At 39.8% G+C, this 21,779-nt stretch overlaps 1 protein-coding gene across 2 annotated transcripts in view; it reads right to left on the bottom strand.

The window, feature by feature from the left end:
• The window catches only part of LOC143298825 (uncharacterized), a 52,185-nt gene that overhangs the window by 17,002 nt on the left and 13,404 nt on the right, over positions 1 to 21,779 (bottom strand). For both annotated transcript variants that reach the window (XM_076611818.1, XM_076611817.1), the window contains exons 2-12: positions 17,134 to 17,213; positions 13,799 to 13,865; positions 12,900 to 13,055; positions 12,055 to 12,090; positions 11,260 to 11,298; positions 10,608 to 10,715; positions 9,104 to 9,303; positions 8,312 to 8,447; positions 5,698 to 5,754; positions 4,384 to 4,449; positions 1,132 to 1,298 (exon numbers count right to left, since the gene is read on the bottom strand). In XM_076611818.1, coding sequence (XP_076467933.1) covers positions 1,132 to 1,298; positions 4,384 to 4,449; positions 5,698 to 5,754; positions 8,312 to 8,447; positions 9,104 to 9,303; positions 10,608 to 10,715; positions 11,260 to 11,298; positions 12,055 to 12,090; positions 12,900 to 13,055; positions 13,799 to 13,865; positions 17,134 to 17,177 — 1,076 coding nt within the window. In that variant the 5' untranslated portion in view covers positions 17,178 to 17,213. The remainder of the gene's footprint in view (positions 1 to 1,131; positions 1,299 to 4,383; positions 4,450 to 5,697; positions 5,755 to 8,311; positions 8,448 to 9,103; positions 9,304 to 10,607; positions 10,716 to 11,259; positions 11,299 to 12,054; positions 12,091 to 12,899; positions 13,056 to 13,798; positions 13,866 to 17,133; positions 17,214 to 21,779) is intronic.

Here is a 21,779-nt window from a genome sequence, read left to right as displayed (position 1 = left end):
ATGAATGGAGAATATAACTATCAAATTTTCAATTTTGACAGGATGAAATCACTCCCAGTCATGGGAAGATAACTCGGATTTCAAAACATACTGATAAAAAAAGAGAAGAAAATTCAAGTTTTTTTGTTTTTTTTATGGGTGCAAATGGTGCTAGTATATCAACAAATGTATTGAACGCTAAAACCAAACACAATACACAAACACTCACATACACCCACACCCACACACCCAATAGTACAACACAAAAGCTCACTGTAAAAAAATATTTCAGCTTGAAGCTTTCATCTGGAGGGTTTCATATTAATGAAAACCCCAAAATGAAAGTTTCAAGCTAAAATACTTTTTTTTTTCTATACCCACTTTTAACACGACCCCGCCCCCTTTGTGTTAATGTACCTTGTAGCATGTAATAATCACCAGGATAATCCAAATCACTTCAGCTGATCAAGAACATTAGTTTTGTTTTCTATCACATTTTCAAGGTTGCTATTGTCGACGTTGTGCAGAAAATCAAAGAAAATTCTAGCCACCTCTTCTGTACCATACATCCTGGCAGCTATGTTGACATACTCAACAGTTTTTTGCTTTACAAAATATAAAAAAACGCATCAAAATAGAACCAAAACTTGCTGAGGTATTGCTTCAAACACACATCACAGCAGTTGCCATTTGCAATGAAGTAAGCGTATGCAGATGAGTGGCTGCACAGTTGATAATGCAGTTACCTCTAAACCGCATCCACGGTCGGCAGTGACAGGTTAAAGGGTGAAGATTTTGCAATCTCCCAGTTCATCAGATGTGCAGACCTGCTAGTGCTTGCACCCCCTTTATGTGTATATGCACTCAGAATACTCGAATGCGCAGGTTTCAAAGATCCCATGTTCTATGCCAGCAGTGGAAAGTGTGGCTGAAGGAGGGTACTTGGAGAAACTGGACTATTTTGCTTACGTACTAGGTGTTCTCAGAAAGCCACATCTCCGAACTTATTGAACAGCCCTTGTACACAAAGTAGATGTGGGAACTGCAGCCCACAAATGCAGCAGCTGAAGAAGCAGGTCGGCACTAACAGTACACACTCAGCAACTGAAAGAAGACAGTGGAGAACAACCAAGAGAGGAAAGTCACACTCACAAGCAAGCACAGCCCTGCATGGTGGAGTCATCACCACTGTAGTCGTGGTCCAGGTACAGGCGGCCAACGAAGCCGTCGGCCAGACGCTGCCGGTACACTGTGATCACGGCCAGCATCCGCTGCTCTTGGTTCGGATCTCGCTCCAGGCGATGCTCTTCCACCATGCTCTGCCCACCATCCACCCATCTCTCCCATTACCATCAATGTCATTAATAAAAGAAAGAACTGACTGAATAAAATTTAAGACTGCTACTGGTTGACAAAGTGGTTAACCCTCTGCCCCCTGACAGAAAAAATCCCAAGGGAACTTCAAAATTCTGTGTGAAGGGACATAACTTCTCACTAACTCACACATACCAAACAAAACAACAAAAATCATATCAAATAAGGCTTTTTTCATTTTGCTGCAGAAGACAGCTCATGATATGCGGAAAACATTTTATTCACAATTATATTGGGAATGTTTTGATTGTGAAGAATGATTTTTTTTCTTATCCAATGTATTCTTGAAAAGTCTAGCTAGCTGTGAGTGTATCAAAGATTATGAAAACAGACTCTCAGTGAGTGAACTGTTGTGTGTGTGTGTGTGTGTGTGTGTGTGTGTGTGTCCTGATTTTTTTCATTCTCTAAATGCTCAGCTACAAATAAAGATACCTTATCAAAACAGTTGCCCATGACTGAAGACATGCCTAATCTGTCATTCTCAGCCATTTTTATCCACACAAAAAATCATCAACTTTAAGAATTCGTAGCTCAGAAACTTTTCAACTGATCCATCTGCTTCAAACTTCAAAATGACCATACTGGAAGGAAGAAAAAATTTACTTCTGCTTTCAGTGCATTATGGGACTACTAAAAGCAAAAGTGTAGGTAAATGAACACTGTTTAGCGGACCATACCGGGCAGTTCAGGGATTGAAAAGGGCACTTCCGACGGGCTATATCGGGCAGTTCAGGCAACAGAGGCTTAAAGCCTTGGATTTTGAATTTGAGCGTCTTGGATTTGAATCACAGTCTCAGCATCAAGTGAGCTTAATGGTGGAGTTTCACTGATCTCCCAGGTTAACAGATGTGCAGACCTGCCAGTGCCTGAAGCCCCTTCATGTGGATACACATGCAGAAGATCAAATGTGCACTTTAAAGATCCTGTATTCCATGTCAGCATTCAGTGGGTCATGGAATCAAGAACATACCCAGCATGCACACCACTAAAAAATGGAGTATGACTGTCTATATGATTGAGTAAAAATGGTCATGCATGTAAAAGCCTACTCAAACATATGAATGAATGTGAGAGCTGCAACCCACACATACACACACATATGAACACTCACTCAAACATGCACACAGACACATCACACACTCACAAAAACATGTACACACAAACACACACATACAGAGTTTAGGTTTGGTTCAGGACACCATTGGTCATTTGACTGATTCCCCACAAAATCAGTGGGTCATTTTCAAAAATTAATGGGTCAGGAAAAAGAACCGCAATCCCTTATTCCCACCCCTGGTGCCCTCATATAACCCCACCCCCCCACCCCCAACAAACTCCCTTAAATTTATAACTGAATATGTGCTTTGTCCATCACACTCATTGGTATGTCATTATGTGAAATGGTGTGTGTGTGCGTACATAAAATGTATACACACACACACACACATATATATATATCTACATATGCATGTATGTAAGTGTGTGTGTGTGTGTGTGTGTGTGTGTGTGTGTGTGTGTGTGTGTGTGTCTGTGTGTCTGTGTGTCTTTGACCATATGTCAAGACTATGTTCAATGTTCTAATGTTTGCTGTGTCATGATGAAGAATGTATCATTAGTGAAATTATTCTGCAATTCTGAAACACGGATTTATGCTGACTGCTCTGGACAGTAAATGTTCACATTATTGTCAATTAATACAAAGGAAGAAAATAAGGCCAAGCAGTACAGCTGAAAGACATCAGATCGACAGTGTCACTGTCACTTCTGTTGGCCGAATACCATTATTTTAAGAAAGCACTTTCCTCTTCATTGTGGAAGTCCACCATCACAATTGTAAAAAGACTCTAAAATTTCCAAAAGTACCAAGCCAGCATAATGTGTGGACCTGTTTGATTTTGTTCTTGTATATACACAGGAAAAATACCAAGTATACTTTATAGTGAATGTGAGTTATGTGAGTGTGTGTAACCTGGGTTATGGGAACAAAAATATAGTCAGGGGGGCAAAGGGGAGGTTACCTACTTCCGGGAGGTTATCGGCCGTAGCTACTTTGGTTTTCTCCACATAGGTGGATAGTAGTTTGCACAGGACAGGAATGTCAGACCCCTGCCGGAGTCTGCACTAGTGGGTCACGGTTAAGTATGTGCAATTAAATGTGAGTTATGTGAGTGTGTGTAACCTGGGTTATGGGAACACAAATATACCCTGAAAATGATGTATGGTTGCTCAAATAATGAAATAAAAAAAAAAAGGTCATGCACATAAAAGTGTGCCTCTACATATCTTGATCTGATCTCAATTTTACTCGAAAAGCCCACAGTCCCATAATGCCAATGAAGAAGACACGTAAGATGCCCACGAATGCTCAAGAAATCTGAGATTCAGACCCTTCAGACGTCAGCAGAACTGAAGAGATTGCACCTGTTCTGAACACTAATTCTACATTTCTCAACATAAGGCAGCGCCTTTCGACGGCATGCTCCAAGATGCAGATGATGTCTAACAGCAAAATGTTCTACATATACTAAAGCCATCCTAAATCTGAACTGAAGAGACTGGCGGGAAAAGTAAAAAGCTAAACTGGCACTGTATTCTGCTACAGTTTACAATACGCAGGCAACGACGCAACTGTGGAAATTACCTCGTCTTGTTTCCTGGCTCAGTACAAGTACTGACTTGTTTTTCACAATGTTTCATCTGCTCGATCAATGGTAAATTGTAGAACAACAACAGCAACGATTACATTAAGAGTTTTCATTTTGAAACTACAATCATGACTATTTTGCAGAAAATATGACAAATCTACAAAGCCTTTTTAGTATGACCATTTATATCGAAAAATTAACCAGTCAAGTGACCGACTGACTGCCACATCGATTGGTCATTTAAAAATTGTATGCATCAATGGCCGATAACCAATACAAAACCTAAACCCTACACATATGAACACACACACACACACTCACACCAACTCTCATTCACACACACACACACACACACACACAACACCACACATGTGCTCCAGCATACCAGGTTGTCACTCCCCTGATGCGGGGACACAGGACGGTCCAGCACTTTGAACACGTTGTCTGGAATCTGAAAACAGCAAAACAAGATCAGGTGTGAAAACATACATGCACACGCACACACACACATACGCACGCACGCACAAACACACATACACACACTGTCTGGAACCTGAAAACAGCAAGACATGATCAGGTGTAAACACACACACACACACACACACACACACCACTGTCTGACAACTGGAAACAGCAAGAGAAGATTGGGTGTAAGCACAAACATTATCTGGAACCTGAAAACAGCTGGACATGATCAGATGTAAACACATACACAGAACAGAACCACTGACAAATGAGATCATCAGATATCCCAGTATTGCTGTTCAATTCCATCACTTTTTTTGTTTGTGAAATGCATTTAGCTCTGTAGAATGGTACTGGTCAAGGGTGTCATTAAAATTCTAAGGCCTTTCCAAACCTCTGAGGTAGGAACATTTTTTTCAAGACTTTTCCAGCCCTGGAAATGGTTTTCTCTTTTATTCAAAACTTTCCCAGACTAAGACACTGTACATGCCGTGACTGCTGCCTTTTGGAATTTGTGTCCAGACATTTTCTCCATCCTACTGATGTGTATTGTGGTTTTCTGTCCCCTTGTATTCTCCCCTTATTGTGTGCATTTGAGTAAAGACAGACACAAGATACCCAGCTGTAAATAAGTGCAATGTCCTTTATGGGGACCCACTGATCTGATATCTATAGGACTATCATTTTTATTGGAGTAAGGAAACAGAGGGGTGGGGTGGAGTGGGTGAAGCTGGAGCCAATTTGTTGAGCCTATAACACACCCACCCACCCCGCACACACAAACATGCTCTCTCTCTCTCTCTCCATTAGCTAGCTGTAATTCTACGGCTGACGCGTCCTATCATGTTCTTCAACACGCCACCTAAAACCCACCCTTTTTTATGCAATCAATTTGAATATATATATATATATATATATATATATATATATATATATATATATATATATATCCATTTTCTGGCAAGGCCCTATACTGAATGGGTTAACACATTTACCAATAAACAATCAATCACAAGTTCTGACATAGCACAAACAGCACATCAATCAATGGGAGAGTAACAAATGACAAAATGTACAGTGACATCAACATCCTGAACCTTTTCCAGACTCCCTGAAAGCATAATAAGCAAAGTTACAAAAGAACATTTTAAGTTAATGTCAATATAAGTGCAACATCTTATCGTGATAGAGGACAGAGGAATGCATGCTCTACACACTGCTTCTCTTCACTCACTTCTAGATCTTGTGGAACCGATAAGCTGACATTGCGCTGTCGCCAAGTGTCGACGCTCTGCAACAGGCACAGATATGATATATTGAGCCATCTTGACATCCATATGTATCATTTACATGGTAATCTGCTTGCATAGCATAGCTGAGATGTGCTGAGACATCTTGCCATCCATACGTATCATTTACATGGTAATCTATTTGCAAAGCTGAGATGTATTGAGACATCTTGGCATCCATACATACCATTTACACGGTAGTCTATTTGTCCAGCTGAGATGTATTGACACATCTCAACATCCATACGTATCATTCACATGTTAATCTAATCCCACAACTGAGATGTACTGACACATTTCAAACGTACCATTTGCATGGTAATCCATTTGCACAGATGAGATGTATTAAGCCTTTCACTTCTGACTGCAGATATATCTGCGGTTTAGGGATGGTGACTGCCTTGATGCGTGTTCAAAGAAATATCTCAGCAAGTTTTGGCTCTATTTTGATGGGTTTTTTTTCATTTTGTAAAGTGAAACACTGTTGAGCGTACCAGACATACAGTCAGAAGAGGTGGCTAGAATTTTGTTTGATTTTCCGTACACTGACAATAACAACTATGAAAACATGAAACAAAACGAAAGTAATGTTGTTGTTGAACAACTGAAGTGATTATCATTCTGGTTATCCCAATGATGATTACATGCTACAATGTACATGAAAGGAAAGGTGTGGGGTCGTGTTAGAAATGGGTATAGAAAAAACCCAATATTTTAGCTTGGAACCTTCCTTTTGGGGTTTTCGTTCACACAAAACCCTCCAGATGAATGCTTAAAACCAATTTTCAAGCCAAAATACTGTCTACAGTGAGCTTTTGTGTGTAATATTGTGTGATGGTGTTTGTGGGTGGTTCGGTGGGAGGGTGTGTGTGGTTGTGGGTGTATGTGAGTATTTATGTGTAGTGTTTGTGTTTAAAATAACATGATAGTGGAGGAAACAATTGCACTTAGTTGTTGTGTCTAATGCATTTGCTAATATTTCAGAACCATTTCCACTCATAAAATGAACAAACTTGAATTTTCTTCTTATCTAAAAAAAACAACAAAAAAACACAAAAAAACCCAAACTGTGTATTGTCTGCTTTTGTTTTTGTTTGTTTCTTTTTAGAATATTGAGTTATCTTGCCCTGGTTATGAGTTATCTCATCCTGTCAATATTGAACTTATGATACTTAAATTCACCATTCATTTTCTCTCAAGAAAACATCTACTTTTTACATACTTTTGAGCATAATTCTAATTTTAATGATTTTTTTTAGAGGTTGGTGATTACTTTGCAAAAATCACAAATATTCCAGAAGTGAAAGGATTAACACACTTCAACATCCATACATATCATCTGCATGGTAATCTGTTCGTACCTCACACTTCTGCAGATCAATGACATAGTAGTAGTTTCACTTTAAACATCAATGCATCATCCACACACTCACATGGTCATGTCATTTTCAAATTTGATGTCTTTTTCCATTCACAAATTCCTGTCCTTACACCCCACAGCAACCACGGTTTCAGTGTCTATTCTTTCTCAGTGCCCTCCCTTCCTGCCTTTGTCTTTCTTTGAGAGGTCTGCAATAGCTGTTGTCCTTTCTATATTTCTTAGCAATGGTGTGAATATGTGTCTAAACCATCTTATAGCAAACAGAAAATATTGCAATAAAATGAAAGACACTTAAACATTGTGCACAGGAATATACCTCAACCAATTCAACACATATCCATGCTAAAAATCATACACTGTTTCAGTTTCTCAAGGAGGCGTCTGCGTTTGGACAAATCCATATACACTACACCACATCTGCTGGGCAGATGCCTGACCAGCAGCATAACCCAACGTACTAAGTCAGGCCTTGAGTGCATGCTGATGTATTGCTGGACCTGTCACAATGGATTTCTTCTTCAGAATTTTGCCACAAGACAACATTCTCGTTGCCATGGGTTCTTTTTCAGTGCGCCAAGTGCATGCTGTTCACGGGACCTTGGTTTATCGTCTCATCCCAATGACTAGACGTTCAGTCTGATTTTCCAGTCAAATTTGGGAGAAAGGGCGAGAGCGGGATTCAAACTCACACTCTCATGGACTCTTTGTATTGGCAGCTGAGCGTCTTAACCATTCTGCCACATTCCTCCATCTCTGAATGTGTACCAACTGTGCACAGTCACCTTACACCCACACTATGAAGAATCCCTTCGAGATTATCACAAAGTATTCATAAAGATAATCTCTACGTCACATTATCATTTGTTGAATATCTAAAACTATTTTAAGATCACTTTGCACAATATCAAATATGTATACATCACCCACAGATTTATCATTGACAAAACAAACACAAACACATTATTTGCAGCATATCCATTATACATGCATTTTCTGTAAGAAAGTGTGCTACTTTTGACAACAAACTTCATACACACATGCACATGCGCGTGCACACGCACATGCGCACGCACACACACAACGTGCCCTAGCCAGGGAGAACAGCTTCAATTTAACACAGAGAACAATGCAATACAATATAATACAATGCAGCTATCTGAATAAATAATGTACCACACCTTGATGGTTCTGGGAGCCTTAGATTTGTCCCGTTTCTTCTGCAGGAAGTCCAGTAACTGCAGTTCCTTAGGGGCTGGTCCCTGTGCCAGCTTCCTCTTGCGGTTCACTGCCACCTGGGTGTGTTTCTTCATCGCCCTGAACCACATGCAACACTGCAGCCATACCTTTATCGGCAACCCCAAGAGGATAAGCTACAAGACAATGTCTATGTTCCCAACAAGACTGCAATCATACTTTTATGGGCAACCCATTAGGATAAGCCACAAGACTACATCTATGTGCCCACCAAGACCGCAGCAATACTATAGTTTTATTGAAAACAATATAGGATAAGCCACAAAACTATGGGCTTAACAAGACCACAGCCATAATAATATTAGCAACCCTTTAGGATAAGACACAAATCTACATCGATATGCCCAAGAAGACTGCAGCAATACTTTTATCAGCAACCCTTTAGGATAAGCTGCAAGACTACAACTATGTGCCACTGATATCCCTTTAAGATAAGCCACAAGACTGTGTCTATGTGCCCACCAAACTTCAGCCATATTTTTATCTGAAATCCTACAGGATACGCTACCCGAGTGTATTTTGTATAAGGTCATCACACACACACATTTTCTCTCTGTGTGCTTTCTTTCTTCCTTTCAGACATACACTCTCTCTCTCTCTCTCTCTCTCTCTCTCTCTGTTCTTTCTTTCTTTCTTTCTTCCCTCACACACACACACTCACACACACAATCTCTCTCTCTCTCTCTGTCCACCAACAGTAGCATATGAGGCCTCACCTCACCAGAGAGGGCTCACTGAACCGCTTCTGCTCACGGTTCAGCTCCGTGTTCACCACAGCCACAGCCGGAGAAGGATCCAGGCACAGGGGCTCTGAGATGCGGAGTAACAGCTCCGCCTCCAACTGATGAATGTCATCCTGTGTCCAGGTACCTCCACCAAACTCCGCTGCCAATGCTTGCACGTCTGCCGTCAGGGACTGTGCACAAAATGTACGCAAAAAAGATTGCCATGACTCAGGCCAATTGAACTGTCATCAGAATCTATGAAAGTTTACATGTGGAGTGGAGTGGTGGTCTACTGGAAACACATCCGCCCAGGAAATGAGAGAATCTGAGCGCAAAGGTTCAAACCCCACACTCACTAGTTTTCTCCCCCCCCCCCCAACACCCACACCCCCCTCACCCCACCCCCACTAGACTTTGAGTCTGGACTCTTAGTCATTCGGATGAGATGATGCGCCAAGGTCCTGTGTGTAGTATGCACTTAGCACACATACAAGAACCCAAAGCAACAAAAGAGTTGACAATGGCAAATTCTGTGGGAAAAAACATTTCTAAACTAACAGGAAAACAAATGAGCTTGCATGCAGAAAAATAAGGGTGGCACTGCACTGTAGCAAAGCACTCTCACTGTGGAGAGCAGTCTGAATTTCACATAGAGAAATCTGTTGTGATGTAAATACAATACAATGTGCACAAAATGCACACAAACCCATTTATCTCTCATCAGAATATGTATCATTCTACATGCGCACAATATGTACATTGTTAAAGACTTGAACACAATTAACTGTTATCGTTATTTCAAAAAGTCTACAAGTATAGTGGAGTGTGGTAGATGTAGTGATAGTTTCCCCCCCTCCACCAGACCTTGAGTGGTGGTCTGGTTACCTGTCCCTTCATTACCAGCTAGCTATCAAGAAAAAAATCACATCCTAAATCACACCACAGACAGTGTTAAATTTTCTTTCTTCTCTAGGGATGTTTGATATTTGCATCATGCCTCTGGTGCTATCCAGCCTACCAGATGTCAGGTTACCTGTGCTGTGCAGTGTCGTTCCTGTACCGTGCATACCTCTGCCTTGCAATGTGTCATACCTGTGCCATGTAGTGTGTCATACCTCTGCTTTGCAATGTGCCATACCTGTGCTGTGCAGTGTCATACCTGTGCTGTGCAGTGTCATACCTGTGCCATTTAATGTCATACCTGTGCTGCACAGTGTGTCATACCTGTGCTGTGCAGTGTCATACCTGTGCCATTTAATGTCATACCTGTGCTGCACTGTGTGTCATACCTCTGCTGCACAGTGTATCATACCTGTACAGTGCAGTGTGTCATACCTGTACAGTGCAGTGTGTCATACCTGTGCTGCACAGTGTATCATATCTGTACAGTGCAGTGTGTCATAGTTGTACAGTGCAGTGTGTCATACCTGTGCACTGCAGCGTGTCATACTGTGCTGTGCAGTGTGTCATATCTGTGTCATGCAGCGTGTCATACCTGTGCTGAGGGTCTGAGCAGGACATAGTGAGAGTCGTAAGATCCTGGGGCTGAGCGTCGGTAGTCTCTGACCTCCACGATGACGCAGCCACTGTAGAACACGCTCACCTGCGAACACATACATACCACAGTCAATGACTTCAGTTGTACTCAGAAATATTATGTGTATGTGCACATGTGTGTGTATGCATGGGTGTGGGTGCTGGTGTGTGTGTGTGTATGTTTTGTGTGTGTGTGTGTGTGTGTGTGTGTGTGTGTGTGTGTGTGTGTGTGTGTGTGTGTGTGTGTGTGTGTGTGTGTGTGTGTTGTCTTTCAATTCTGTGACTTTAGATGAAAAGTATTAATGAAAGTGTGTGTGTGTGCACGCACATGTGTGTGTATGCGTTTGCATGCATCTGTTTTTATTTTTGTACATGTGCTTTCAGCACACGTATGTGAATGAATATATATTTTTATGTGCGTGCATATGTATGTAAAACAGTGAGGCTATTTGCCCATTTGTGCAGTTTCAAACATTTGCATTCAACCACATGTGCATGTCTTTGTCATTTTGATAGAACATGTGTACTTGGAGTTACTATCATAACACTGTGTGCGTCATTGTGTGTTGTCATCATGAAGTGATGTCATCATTCCTAAGTCTACTCCTCACCTGAGCCTTCTCCAACAGGTCCAACAGGAAAGGGGGCAACTGCACAACACAACAAACATAACAGTCAATATATACTATAGCAGTTAAGAGAATTTTGATATGACAAAAGACAAAAAAAAAAAAAAAAAAAGGATCTAAAACAAACAAACATCAAATGTCTCTTCATTTGTGAAACCAATGCTGTACAAGTCTTGTTTCATCCAAGTCTTCCTTTTGCTGGGTCAGTGGGTTTGGTTTTGCTTGTGGTTTGAGAACAATTGATTCATTTTGATACCAAGGACTCAAATGTCACAATCTGATTCCACTCCTTTCCTTCTCACTGAGAAAGGTGTAAGTGTGACTTTTGAACAGAGAAAATCAGCTTTGGAGCAAATATACGCGAGCAGAGCAGGTATGCGTTTGTGCACACACACACACAACTACATAGACATAAATACATATACATTTACCTCTCTAAGTATAGTACACACCACTAGATAGTATTATAACAATGTCGTCATCACTATATTTGTCTCTGTTCTATTTATGGGATTAACCATTTCTTACTTTCGAGTTACTGGTGTCACACATTCTCCTTATTGAGCTGTAATCTGTGTGAACATTATCTGATTAATTCATTTTATCATTTATGATGTTATGGTGGCCATCTTTAAACCTTCTCAGCAAATTATTCAATACATACCTGTGCTGCATCAACGAACTCCAGAACTTCAGACTTTGATTAATCCATTTTATCATTTATGTTAAACATGATGCTTATCTTCATACTATCTCAGCAATTCATTTGATACATACCTGTGCTGCATCAATGTACTCCAGAACTTCAGACTCCTGTGAAAGAAAACATGCACGATATATTATCATAAGACCTGGAAACCTACTCAAATGATCAAAAACTTGTAAAAAGGTGGGGGGTCTTCCCCTTTCAAAACCTTTCATGTTTAATTTCAATTTCAAGTCAGTCATTGGTCACTGAAACAAACAAATTTGAAATGTCCTTCAATATGGCAGCAAATCTGTCAACTGACTGATTTTTTTGAAAGCCAGTCAGGTCAGGCCAAAAGGACTTTTGGGGGATTCTCTTTTTCTGCTGAAAAACTAATGCAATGGGCAGTTTCAAACTCACAAACTTGAAACATTATAAGATTTCTGTTGTTCTTCAACACTGAGTAAATGAACATTGTAAAACAAAAAATACAACAAAAAAAACAAAAAAAAAACCCAAAATGAAAAACTTGCACTCAGCCAGAAATGAAACCAGCAATGTCTGCCAAAAATCCAACATCATTGGTTGTGGTCTCCAGTAGAAAACAGTGCCAATTCAAATGTCAACTTTTTCACCGATTTCATCTGCACATTTTGATTTTAAAATCTTTCACATCATGAACCTCGCCACTAAGAAGCTACCTGATGTCAAGAGATACCAAATAATTGTTCAGAACATCCCTGTAACTCATAGGGTACTTGGTAGTCTCCTCAACTTAATTCAAATGGTAGCACAATGGTCTCCTATCTCAAAATCATACTCTTGGACTAACTTTATGGTCTCCCTACCTCAAATTGCACTTATAGGGTAACTTCACAGGTCCCCATACTCACACTGACAGGCTAATAGGAATTTGACTCAATAGTCTCCCTACCTCATATGATAACTTGCTGGTCTCTGTTTCCACGCCCGAGCGGGACCGCAGCATGAAGGAGAAGCCTTCATTGCCAGGGTACAGGTTGAGCACCAGACACCGCAGTCCATCACGTTTCACCAGCTTGCCCAGAAGGTGACTGGCATTGTACACATTCTGCACGAGTTTACACACAGACAGATAGAGAGAGCCACCCAATGTATCACAATCTATCAGGTACTGAGGTAGTAGTGAATGACACACATGGATCTTTTTTTCTTTTCTTTTCTTTTCTTTCTTTTTTTTACTAGCAACTAAGCAAGTAACAAGCAATGCCTGCATTTCACACAAAATGTCTACATGCTTTGAACACTGACATGTTTCAAAATTTCTGGCTTCATTCGGTCTAATTATTTGTTCTCAAAACTTGCCACAATCCAACACATATAATGTTATTCACGTAAGTTGTAAAACTGACAGATATAAATAGATAGTGAATATCAAAATTTCAAACTAATAAACATGAAGTAAGCACACACAAAAATAAATACTTGTCTTTTTTCATTTGTAAAAAGTTTTCTTAACAGTTTTTAAAAGGTTGAAAAAAAAAGGATAAAAATAATGATAATTATTAATACAATATTAATAATAACACTGACTTTTCACATTGTTTGAAACTACCATTTCCAGTCTTTAGATAACTGTCACCATTTGTTGTATTCTGCTGAGTTAAGAAACACAATGATGCAGTTCAGAAATGTCTGCTTAGCTTGGGACTTGACCTGATTCTTACTTGATAGTTTGTTTTGTGCCAAAAGCAATTTTCAGACACACAGTGAAACATATAGGTTTATAACAAGAAACACACACACAAAAACTCACACTGTCATAGCATGCAGACAAACACAACCATGACTCACCGAATCCTCCTCCTGTTTTTCTGTCTCTTCCAAGTAGAGTTCCAACAGTTTCTGATCCAAAGTTTTCCTGGAGACAGTGCGTGCGCACACACACGCACACACACACTATAATTATGCTTAGATTTGATCGATATTCATAGTAACAGTTTCTCAAGGAAGTGTCACTGTGTTCGGACAAATCATATCTATACATTACAGTACTTAAACCACAAGTGCTTAACACACATACACACACGTACACTATAATTATGCTTAGATCTTGATCAATATTCATAGTAACAGTTTCTCAAGGAAATACCACTGTGTTTAGACAAATCATATGAACTGATACATTACAGTACTTAAACCACAACTGCTAGGCAGATGCCCAACCAGTAGCATAATCCAGCACGCTTAATCAGGCCTTGACTATATTGCACAGAAAATATGTACCTGCCAGAGTGGATTTCTTCTAGCTCTACAAAATTTTACTAGCAGACAACAATTATGTTAACATGGGTTCTATTTCGGTGTGTGCTGCACACAGTTTGTTGTCTTATCCAAACGACTGGACACGCAGTTTTGATTTTCCAGTCAAACTTGGGAGAAAGGGTGAGAGCAGGATTTGAACCCAGAACCTCATGGACACTGTATTGGCAGATGAGCATCTTAACCATTCTGCCACCTTCCTCTTTATATTCAGAGAGAGAGAGTGTGTGTGTGTGTGTGAGTTTTAATTCATTTAATGTCTATCCACATTAAGTGATATTACACAAAAAACACAAAAAAAAGCACAAAAATAAAGCAGGAGAGGTGGATGGGGTGAGGGGAGGGGAGGAAGGAGGGAAAGGGTAAGGGGGAAAAAATCACAACATTTACAACAATCTGGTGAAAACAATAACTTCCAAACTTCCAAAGGATAAATCGTTTTAACAACCCAGTTGGACTATCCAACAAAGATTTGAAACAGTGCAACATCAGTAGTGACAAGTCCAAGATATATACACAAATCTTGGGGGGGGAAAAAAAGAAGTTATAACAGAAACACAATTGGACTATTTAACAACGATTTAAAGAAACTGAACAATAAAAGTGATGAGTCCAATATTTTTTGCATCAGAAATGATGCTAGTACAGGTATATGACATTTTAACATGTCGCAAGTAAATACATGATCACTTGTTACAGGATTACCACATATACAGGAAACACTTTTTATGTATTTTGTCTTGAAACAGTTCAGTTTCCATCTGCAGATCAATGATGCAATCTGCCCTTTACTGTAAATGTGTTGTTCATGTTTACCAACAATTCCATAAATATTACTTATTTCTTCATTTAAGTTGGAACAGCCCATTTTCCTTTCTTCTGACTAAAAGTACGATCGCTGCATTTGTTCTACTATAATATAACATTCTTGCAATGAAAATGGAAGAGATAAATATGTTGACTCAGCTGATTCCTTTGCTCCTTTTTTCGCCAAGAGATCAACCTTCTCATTATAAAGAAGGCCACAATGTGAAGGAATCCAGATAAATGTTGTACTAGTACCCCTCAATGAGAGTAAATGAATTAGTTGTTTAATTTCAATAATAATTTCAGATCTAACTTTGGAGTGTAAAGAATTGATAGCATTAATGACTGACTTAGAGTCAACACAAAAAGCAATCTGGAATATATTTTTTGGCAAATCGAGTAAGAGGTGTGTGTGTGTGTGTGTGTGTGTGTGTGTGTGGTGTGTGTGTGTGTGTGTGTGTGTGTGTGTGTGTGTGTGTGTGTGTGTGTGTGTGTGTGTGTGTGTGTGTGTGTGTGTGTGTGTGTGTGTGTGTGTGTGTGTGTGGTGTGTGTGTGTGTGTGTGTGTGTGTGTGTGTGTGTGTGTGTGTGTGTGTGTGTGTGTGTGTGTGTGTGTGTGTGTGTGTGTGTGTGTGTGTGTGTGTGTGTGTGTGTGTGTGTGTGTGTGTGTGTGTGTGTGTGTGTGTGTGTGTGTGTGTGAGGGAGAGATAGAAAGACTAAAGAGAGGGAACAAAGAACATGAATCTTAATGTCAGCAATCAACATGCTCTTTGACATGGGAGCACACAGCTTGTCTTCTTTTATGCATAGAATTAATTCAAATGAAAGAGTAAACAAAGAATCAAAACAAATTCTACGCCCAGTTCAGTGAGTAGAATGTTATTTGTGACTTAAACCAGTGCTATTTCAGTGCTGTGCAAGGGTTGATAGGCAGAATGGTTTGGGCAGAGCAAGGAATGTGAGTTAAGGTATTGGAAAAGTTGGTTGAGTACCTTTTCAATTATTCAAGACAAGAAGGACAGGTTAGAAACTGGGCAGCAGTTATTCAAATTATTCTGGTCAAGGGAGGGCTTTCTTCACAATGGTTTGACCACCACAGTCTTAAAAATGAAAGGGAAAAGGCCAGTCAGCAGACTTTCATTAACAACAATGTGAGGGTGGGCAGCAAATCATCAAGACAATCAATCAACAATGAAGTGGAAATCAGGTCAAGGGAACAATGGGTATGCTAAGACTTTTAAAATCAGAATAATCTTAAGTTCACTATGAGAAATCATATAGAATACATCAATCTTAGAAGTAAAAAAAAAAAGTATCAGTGTTACAAGACTTTGCTTTAGATACAGGTAGTACTCCAGCAATCAAGTTCAGAGCAAATGTCAGATAGTTCTAAAAGATTCACTAAAAAACAGTTGGCAACTAACAGGATACAAGTTTGGGAGGGGAAAAGCACTTTCATTGCCAATAGGTCTACCACAGCTAAACAGCTGCCTCATACTCATAGACTGGCTACCTGAAATCTGAGCACTATAATACATAGTTTCTGCTTTTTGGACAACCTTGGTGACTTGTCTCTTTGCAGAGGCAAAGATATGTTTACAAACACTCAGTCTAGCCTTTTTACTCTGTTCCTCAGCATGTCGTCTTTCTTCCTTAGCTTTCCTAAGCTCCCCTCTAACACTACAGAAATGCAAGTTTGTAATACAGAATGTGACATGTAAAGTGTAATTGATGAAGTCCACTGATTCCTGCATGGTCCATGCTGATCTCTTTCAGTCTTTGATATATGAGACTGAACCAACTGACATTACACAATTTACGGTGATTACTTCTGTCTTGTCTGGTTGTCAGTGTTCAGTTTGAGCTTACTGTTATTCATCCAATACAGAATGTCATTCAGTGTGATGTACACAATCTTATCCTGAAGACTGAGCTGTGATTTAGCACTGTCACTCGCATCAGGAAATTCTGTATCATCAGCATACATAGGTGAAGGATTCCACACATCACAAATCTACATGTATATAAAACTACTGACACAGTAACACAAACACATACTTACGTCTTGTTAGACAAGCTTGTTGAGGTAGTGTCAGACTTTAACATCTCCCTGGGACACTGACGGGAGCTCTCCAACACATACTGTTAACATAATAATGATAATCAACACCATACCAATACCATCAAACCTTCAATTTTTATTGTAAACATGTTCTAGAAATAATAAAATGGAACACAATTATTCAAACGTCTCTGTTGCTGTCAGATATAAATTATTTAATATGTTTTGTCATTTTATGACATCTCATACTCGATACTATCTCTGAAACTATCAGCAACAATTCTCACCAGATTGTCACTAGTACAGCATCGTTAGCAACAAAAACAGCTGTTTTTCTATTTCATCATCAACATAAGTTTACTGATGAATGAAACTTAGGAGGAAGGTGGCAGAATGGTTAAGACGCTCATCAGCCAATACAGAGTCCGTGAGGGTCTGGGTTTAAGCCCACTCTCACCCCTTCTCCCAACGACCCAAGTTTAACTGGAAAATCAAGCTGAGCATCTAGTCATTCAGATGAGACAACAAACCAAGGTCCCATGTGCAGCACGCACTTGGCACACTGTAAAATAACCCATGGCAACAAGAATGTTGTCTCATGGCAAAATTCGCTTTGGAGTGGAGTGATGGCCTAGAGGTAACGCGTCCGGGTCCGCCTAGGAGAGGCAAAATTAGAACCAATGGCAATAAGAATGTTGTCTTATGGCAAAATTCGCTTTGGAATGGAGTGATGGCCTAGAGATAACGCGTCCGCCTAGGAAACGAGAGGATCTGAGCGCGCTGGATCGAATCACGGCTCAGCCGCCGATATTTTCTCCCCCTCCACTAGACCTTGAGTGGTGGTCTGGACACTAGTCATTCGGATGAGACGATAAACTGAAGTCCAGTGTGCAGCATGCACTTTATGCACGTAAAAGAACCAACGGCAACAAAAGGATTGTTCCTAGCAAAATTCTACAGAAAAATCCACTTCGATGGGAAAAACAAATAAAACTGCATGCAGGAAAAAATATTTTAAAAAATGGGTGGCGCTGTTATGTAGCGACACACTCTCCCTGGGGAGAACAGCCCAAATTTCATACAGAGAAATCTGTTGTGATAAAAAGAGAAATACATAAAAATACAAATTCTGTTGAAGAAATCCACTCTGATAGGTAAACAATAAATGCATGCACTCAAGGCCTGACTAAGCACGTTGGGTTATGCCGCTGGTCAGGCATTGCCTAGCAGATGTGGTGTAGCTTATAAATGTTATATATGATGGATTTGTCCGAACGCAGTGACCTCCTTGAGAAACTAAAACTGAAACCGATGCGGTTTCTCCATGCTGGTTATTCTCTTATTTCCATGATCAATCCGTAACTCAACCTACCAAATATGAACATGGACTAGAACATGTACTATGAGATACTAAAACTGGCCAAGGGATGATGCAGGCTCTTAGTACGCAGCTCGTACTTCTCCCAGAGAGTTGTGAACATCTGGAACAGCCTGCCTGATAAAGTGGTCACAGCCCCATCAGTCAATAGTTTCAAAAGCAGGCTTGACACTTTTTGGAGAGGCAGTTCAACTGTCTATGATCCAGTTTGTCTCTATTAGTATGTAGGCATTATGCTACCCATGCATGTCAACTGTCATTGTAATAGTTGGAACTTACGGACTGTGTAAAGGCCATAAAGGCCTACACACTGATTCTTTCAAGTTCAAGTTCAAGAGATACTGAATGTGCTTATTTAAGTTATTGAGTTAAATTCAGTCTTCTCCATGCATGTAGCTGGATGAATGAAGTTCAGGCTTAAGCAGGTCTGCAAATGATGCAGCTATGGGAGATCAAAAAAATATCCACCCTTTACCACTACATTCACTGCAAAAGAAACCAATCGAATCAATTCTTGGATCTTCAAACTATGCTCAAAGTCTAACAGTTCTTCCACCACATCAAGTTCAACTGACAATGTGATAAGGCTCTCAGTCTCAATCATTTTCATTATCACACGATGATGTTCCTTGAATTTACATTATTATAACTGTCCAGATGCAGAACTTAGCATCAGCTGTTAATTACTATTATCATTATTGGATCTACAGTATCCCTAATTATGATATTTTCACAAATACAAATGAAAAGAGAGGAGTAGCCCTGTACTTTCACAAATCACTTAAAAAGCCCAGGAACATTCTATTCTAACCAAGTCTACTTTTGAAGAAAGTGTATGGTGTAAATTTAAAAGTAAAAATGATGAGAAAGTATTAAATGGATGTATATACAAAAGTCCAAATTCATCAGAACAGAATATTGAAAAGTTATTTCAACTGATAAAATCTAAAGAACTGACAAATTTTGACAAAGTTTGTATTACGGGTGGTTTTAATTACCCAGCTATACAGTGGGATGGTTCATGGACAGGCCCTTCCGATAATAATTTTATAGAATGTCTGAGAAATGCTTTGCTGACTCAACAAGTGGCAAGACCAACAAGAAATAGAATAGGTCAAAGACCTAGCATTGTACTTGTAGATCTAGTAATGGAAAACGATACGAGGTTGGTAAGTGAAGTCAAACCCCTAGATCCTCTAGGAAAGAGTGACCATGATATTCTGGTTTTGCAGTTCCATATGTCAATGGTGAAGTTAAAAGCAGAAATTAAGTATAAATTTGACCTAAAAAAGGGAAATTATAATAAAATAAGAGAAACAATAAATAAAAGGGACTGGACATACATGGAGGAACAAGATGTTAACAAGTGCTGGAATGATTTAAAGACACTAATACTTAAATCTATGGATAAATTTATACCTAAAATTACAGGTAAACAAGAAAAGAAATTAAAACCCTTATGGATGAACAGAAAAATGAGAAGCATCAACAAGAAATATAAACTATATAAGCGTTTCTTAAGAACAAAAACAGGTTACTCCTGTTTATCTTATGTAACAGAAAGGAATAAGTGCTGTAAGCTCATTAAAAAAGCTATAAAAAAAAAAAGAGTACGAAAGAAACATAGCAAAAAACTAAATATAGCCCAAGAATGTTTTGGAAGTATGTACAGGAAAGAACTAAGCTAAGAATGGGAATAGGAGTACTGAAAAAAGAAGATAGTAGTTTAGCAGAAACAGATAGGGAAAAAGCAGAAACTTTAAATAATTTCTTTGCAAGTGTTTTTATGAAAGAGACTGTTAAGAATTTACCTACCGTTGGAGAAAGCTCCAGATCGGGAAATATTAATGTATGTGATCTAAGGGTCACCCCTATGGCAGTGGAAAATAAATTAAAAGCTTTAGACCCATATCAAGCACAATCACCAGACCAAATACCTTCAAGGCTCCTAAAAGAGTTGAGCAAAGAGTTGGCTTTTCCATTGAGCTTCATCTATAATAAGTCACCTGAAAGTGCTTCCATACCAAACGACTGGAAGATGGCTGAGGTAACAGCTATTTACAAGAAAGGGTCAAAACAAGAACCAGGTAATTATAGACCAGTGAACCTGACATGTATTCGAAACAACGCTCGTACAACTTCAAGTGGTGGTGGTGGTGTTTTTTTGTGTTTTTTATTTTTTTCTCTCGTGTTTTTCGTCTGAGACTCCAAAGTCTTCCGTGAATGATGATGATGTGCTTGGAGGTATTGAAGTTCAGAGCTTTAAAAAATTTTTTTTTTTTTTAAATATATACATTCTCTTCCTCTTATTCTTTTTCGTCATCTTTATCTTCTTCAAGTTTACTTTTCTATTGTGGTCTTGCAGTTGTGTTGAACGTGTCGATCTTGTTGTAGTTGGTAATTTGGTTCACAACACGCAGTGTCAGTGATCTCTTTGTTTTGCTACCAATGAAGAGGGAGGAAAGATGCGGCGCAGGTCTTTTGAGTTAGTTTTGAGTTAGTTATGCAAGTGTGTGTGTGTGTGTGTGTGTGTGTGTGTGTGTGTTTTACACGTGGAAACAAGTTTAACTACTCCCGAAAACGGGGTATGGCTGCCTACATGGTGGGGTAAAAACGGTCATACACGTAAAAAGCCCACCGTGTGTATACGAGTGAACGTGGGAGTTGCAGCCCACGAATGAAGAAGAAGAAGTTTTACACATTTTTTTTTATAAAAGGTAGTTGAAGAAACACACACTCGTGTACGCACGTGCGCACACGCACACAACACACACATCATAGATATGCGGTAACGAACACACGTGTACATACATACACACACATGCGCACACCTCATACCCACCCTCTCCCCTCATCCCACCACCACCACCACATACACACAAGCACACACCCTGTGCAGCTATCACTACAACGGTGAAATTTAAGACTAAAATTTTAGACCAGTAACTGGGGCTCGGTTCAGTTCATTGGTGTAGGGGTGGGAGTGGGGTCGGGGGTGGGGGCGGGGGGGGGGGGGTGTGTAACCCCTGTGTGAGGCTTTCAAACCTCCACCCCAGCCCCTCCCAGTCCCCCTTCCTCCCTCCTCCCCCCCCTCCCGTACCTCATTACTCTTCTCTTTCCCTACCCACCCCACCCCAACCCACCCACCAACCCCCCAGTTTCTGACACTGAGCCCCCACTGTATATGCAATGCTTGCTTGCTTGTGCTGCATGCACGATAATTTCTCTCTCTCTCTCTCTCTCTCTTACTGGGTATTACTCATCCAAG

Source organism: Babylonia areolata, chromosome 24 (assembly GCF_041734735.1).
Source record: "Babylonia areolata isolate BAREFJ2019XMU chromosome 24, ASM4173473v1, whole genome shotgun sequence".
Classification (NCBI taxonomy): Eukaryota; Metazoa; Mollusca; class Gastropoda; order Neogastropoda; family Buccinidae; genus Babylonia; species Babylonia areolata.
Note: the sequence above shows the minus strand (reverse complement) of the source record. Positions and strands in the feature narration are given on the sequence as shown.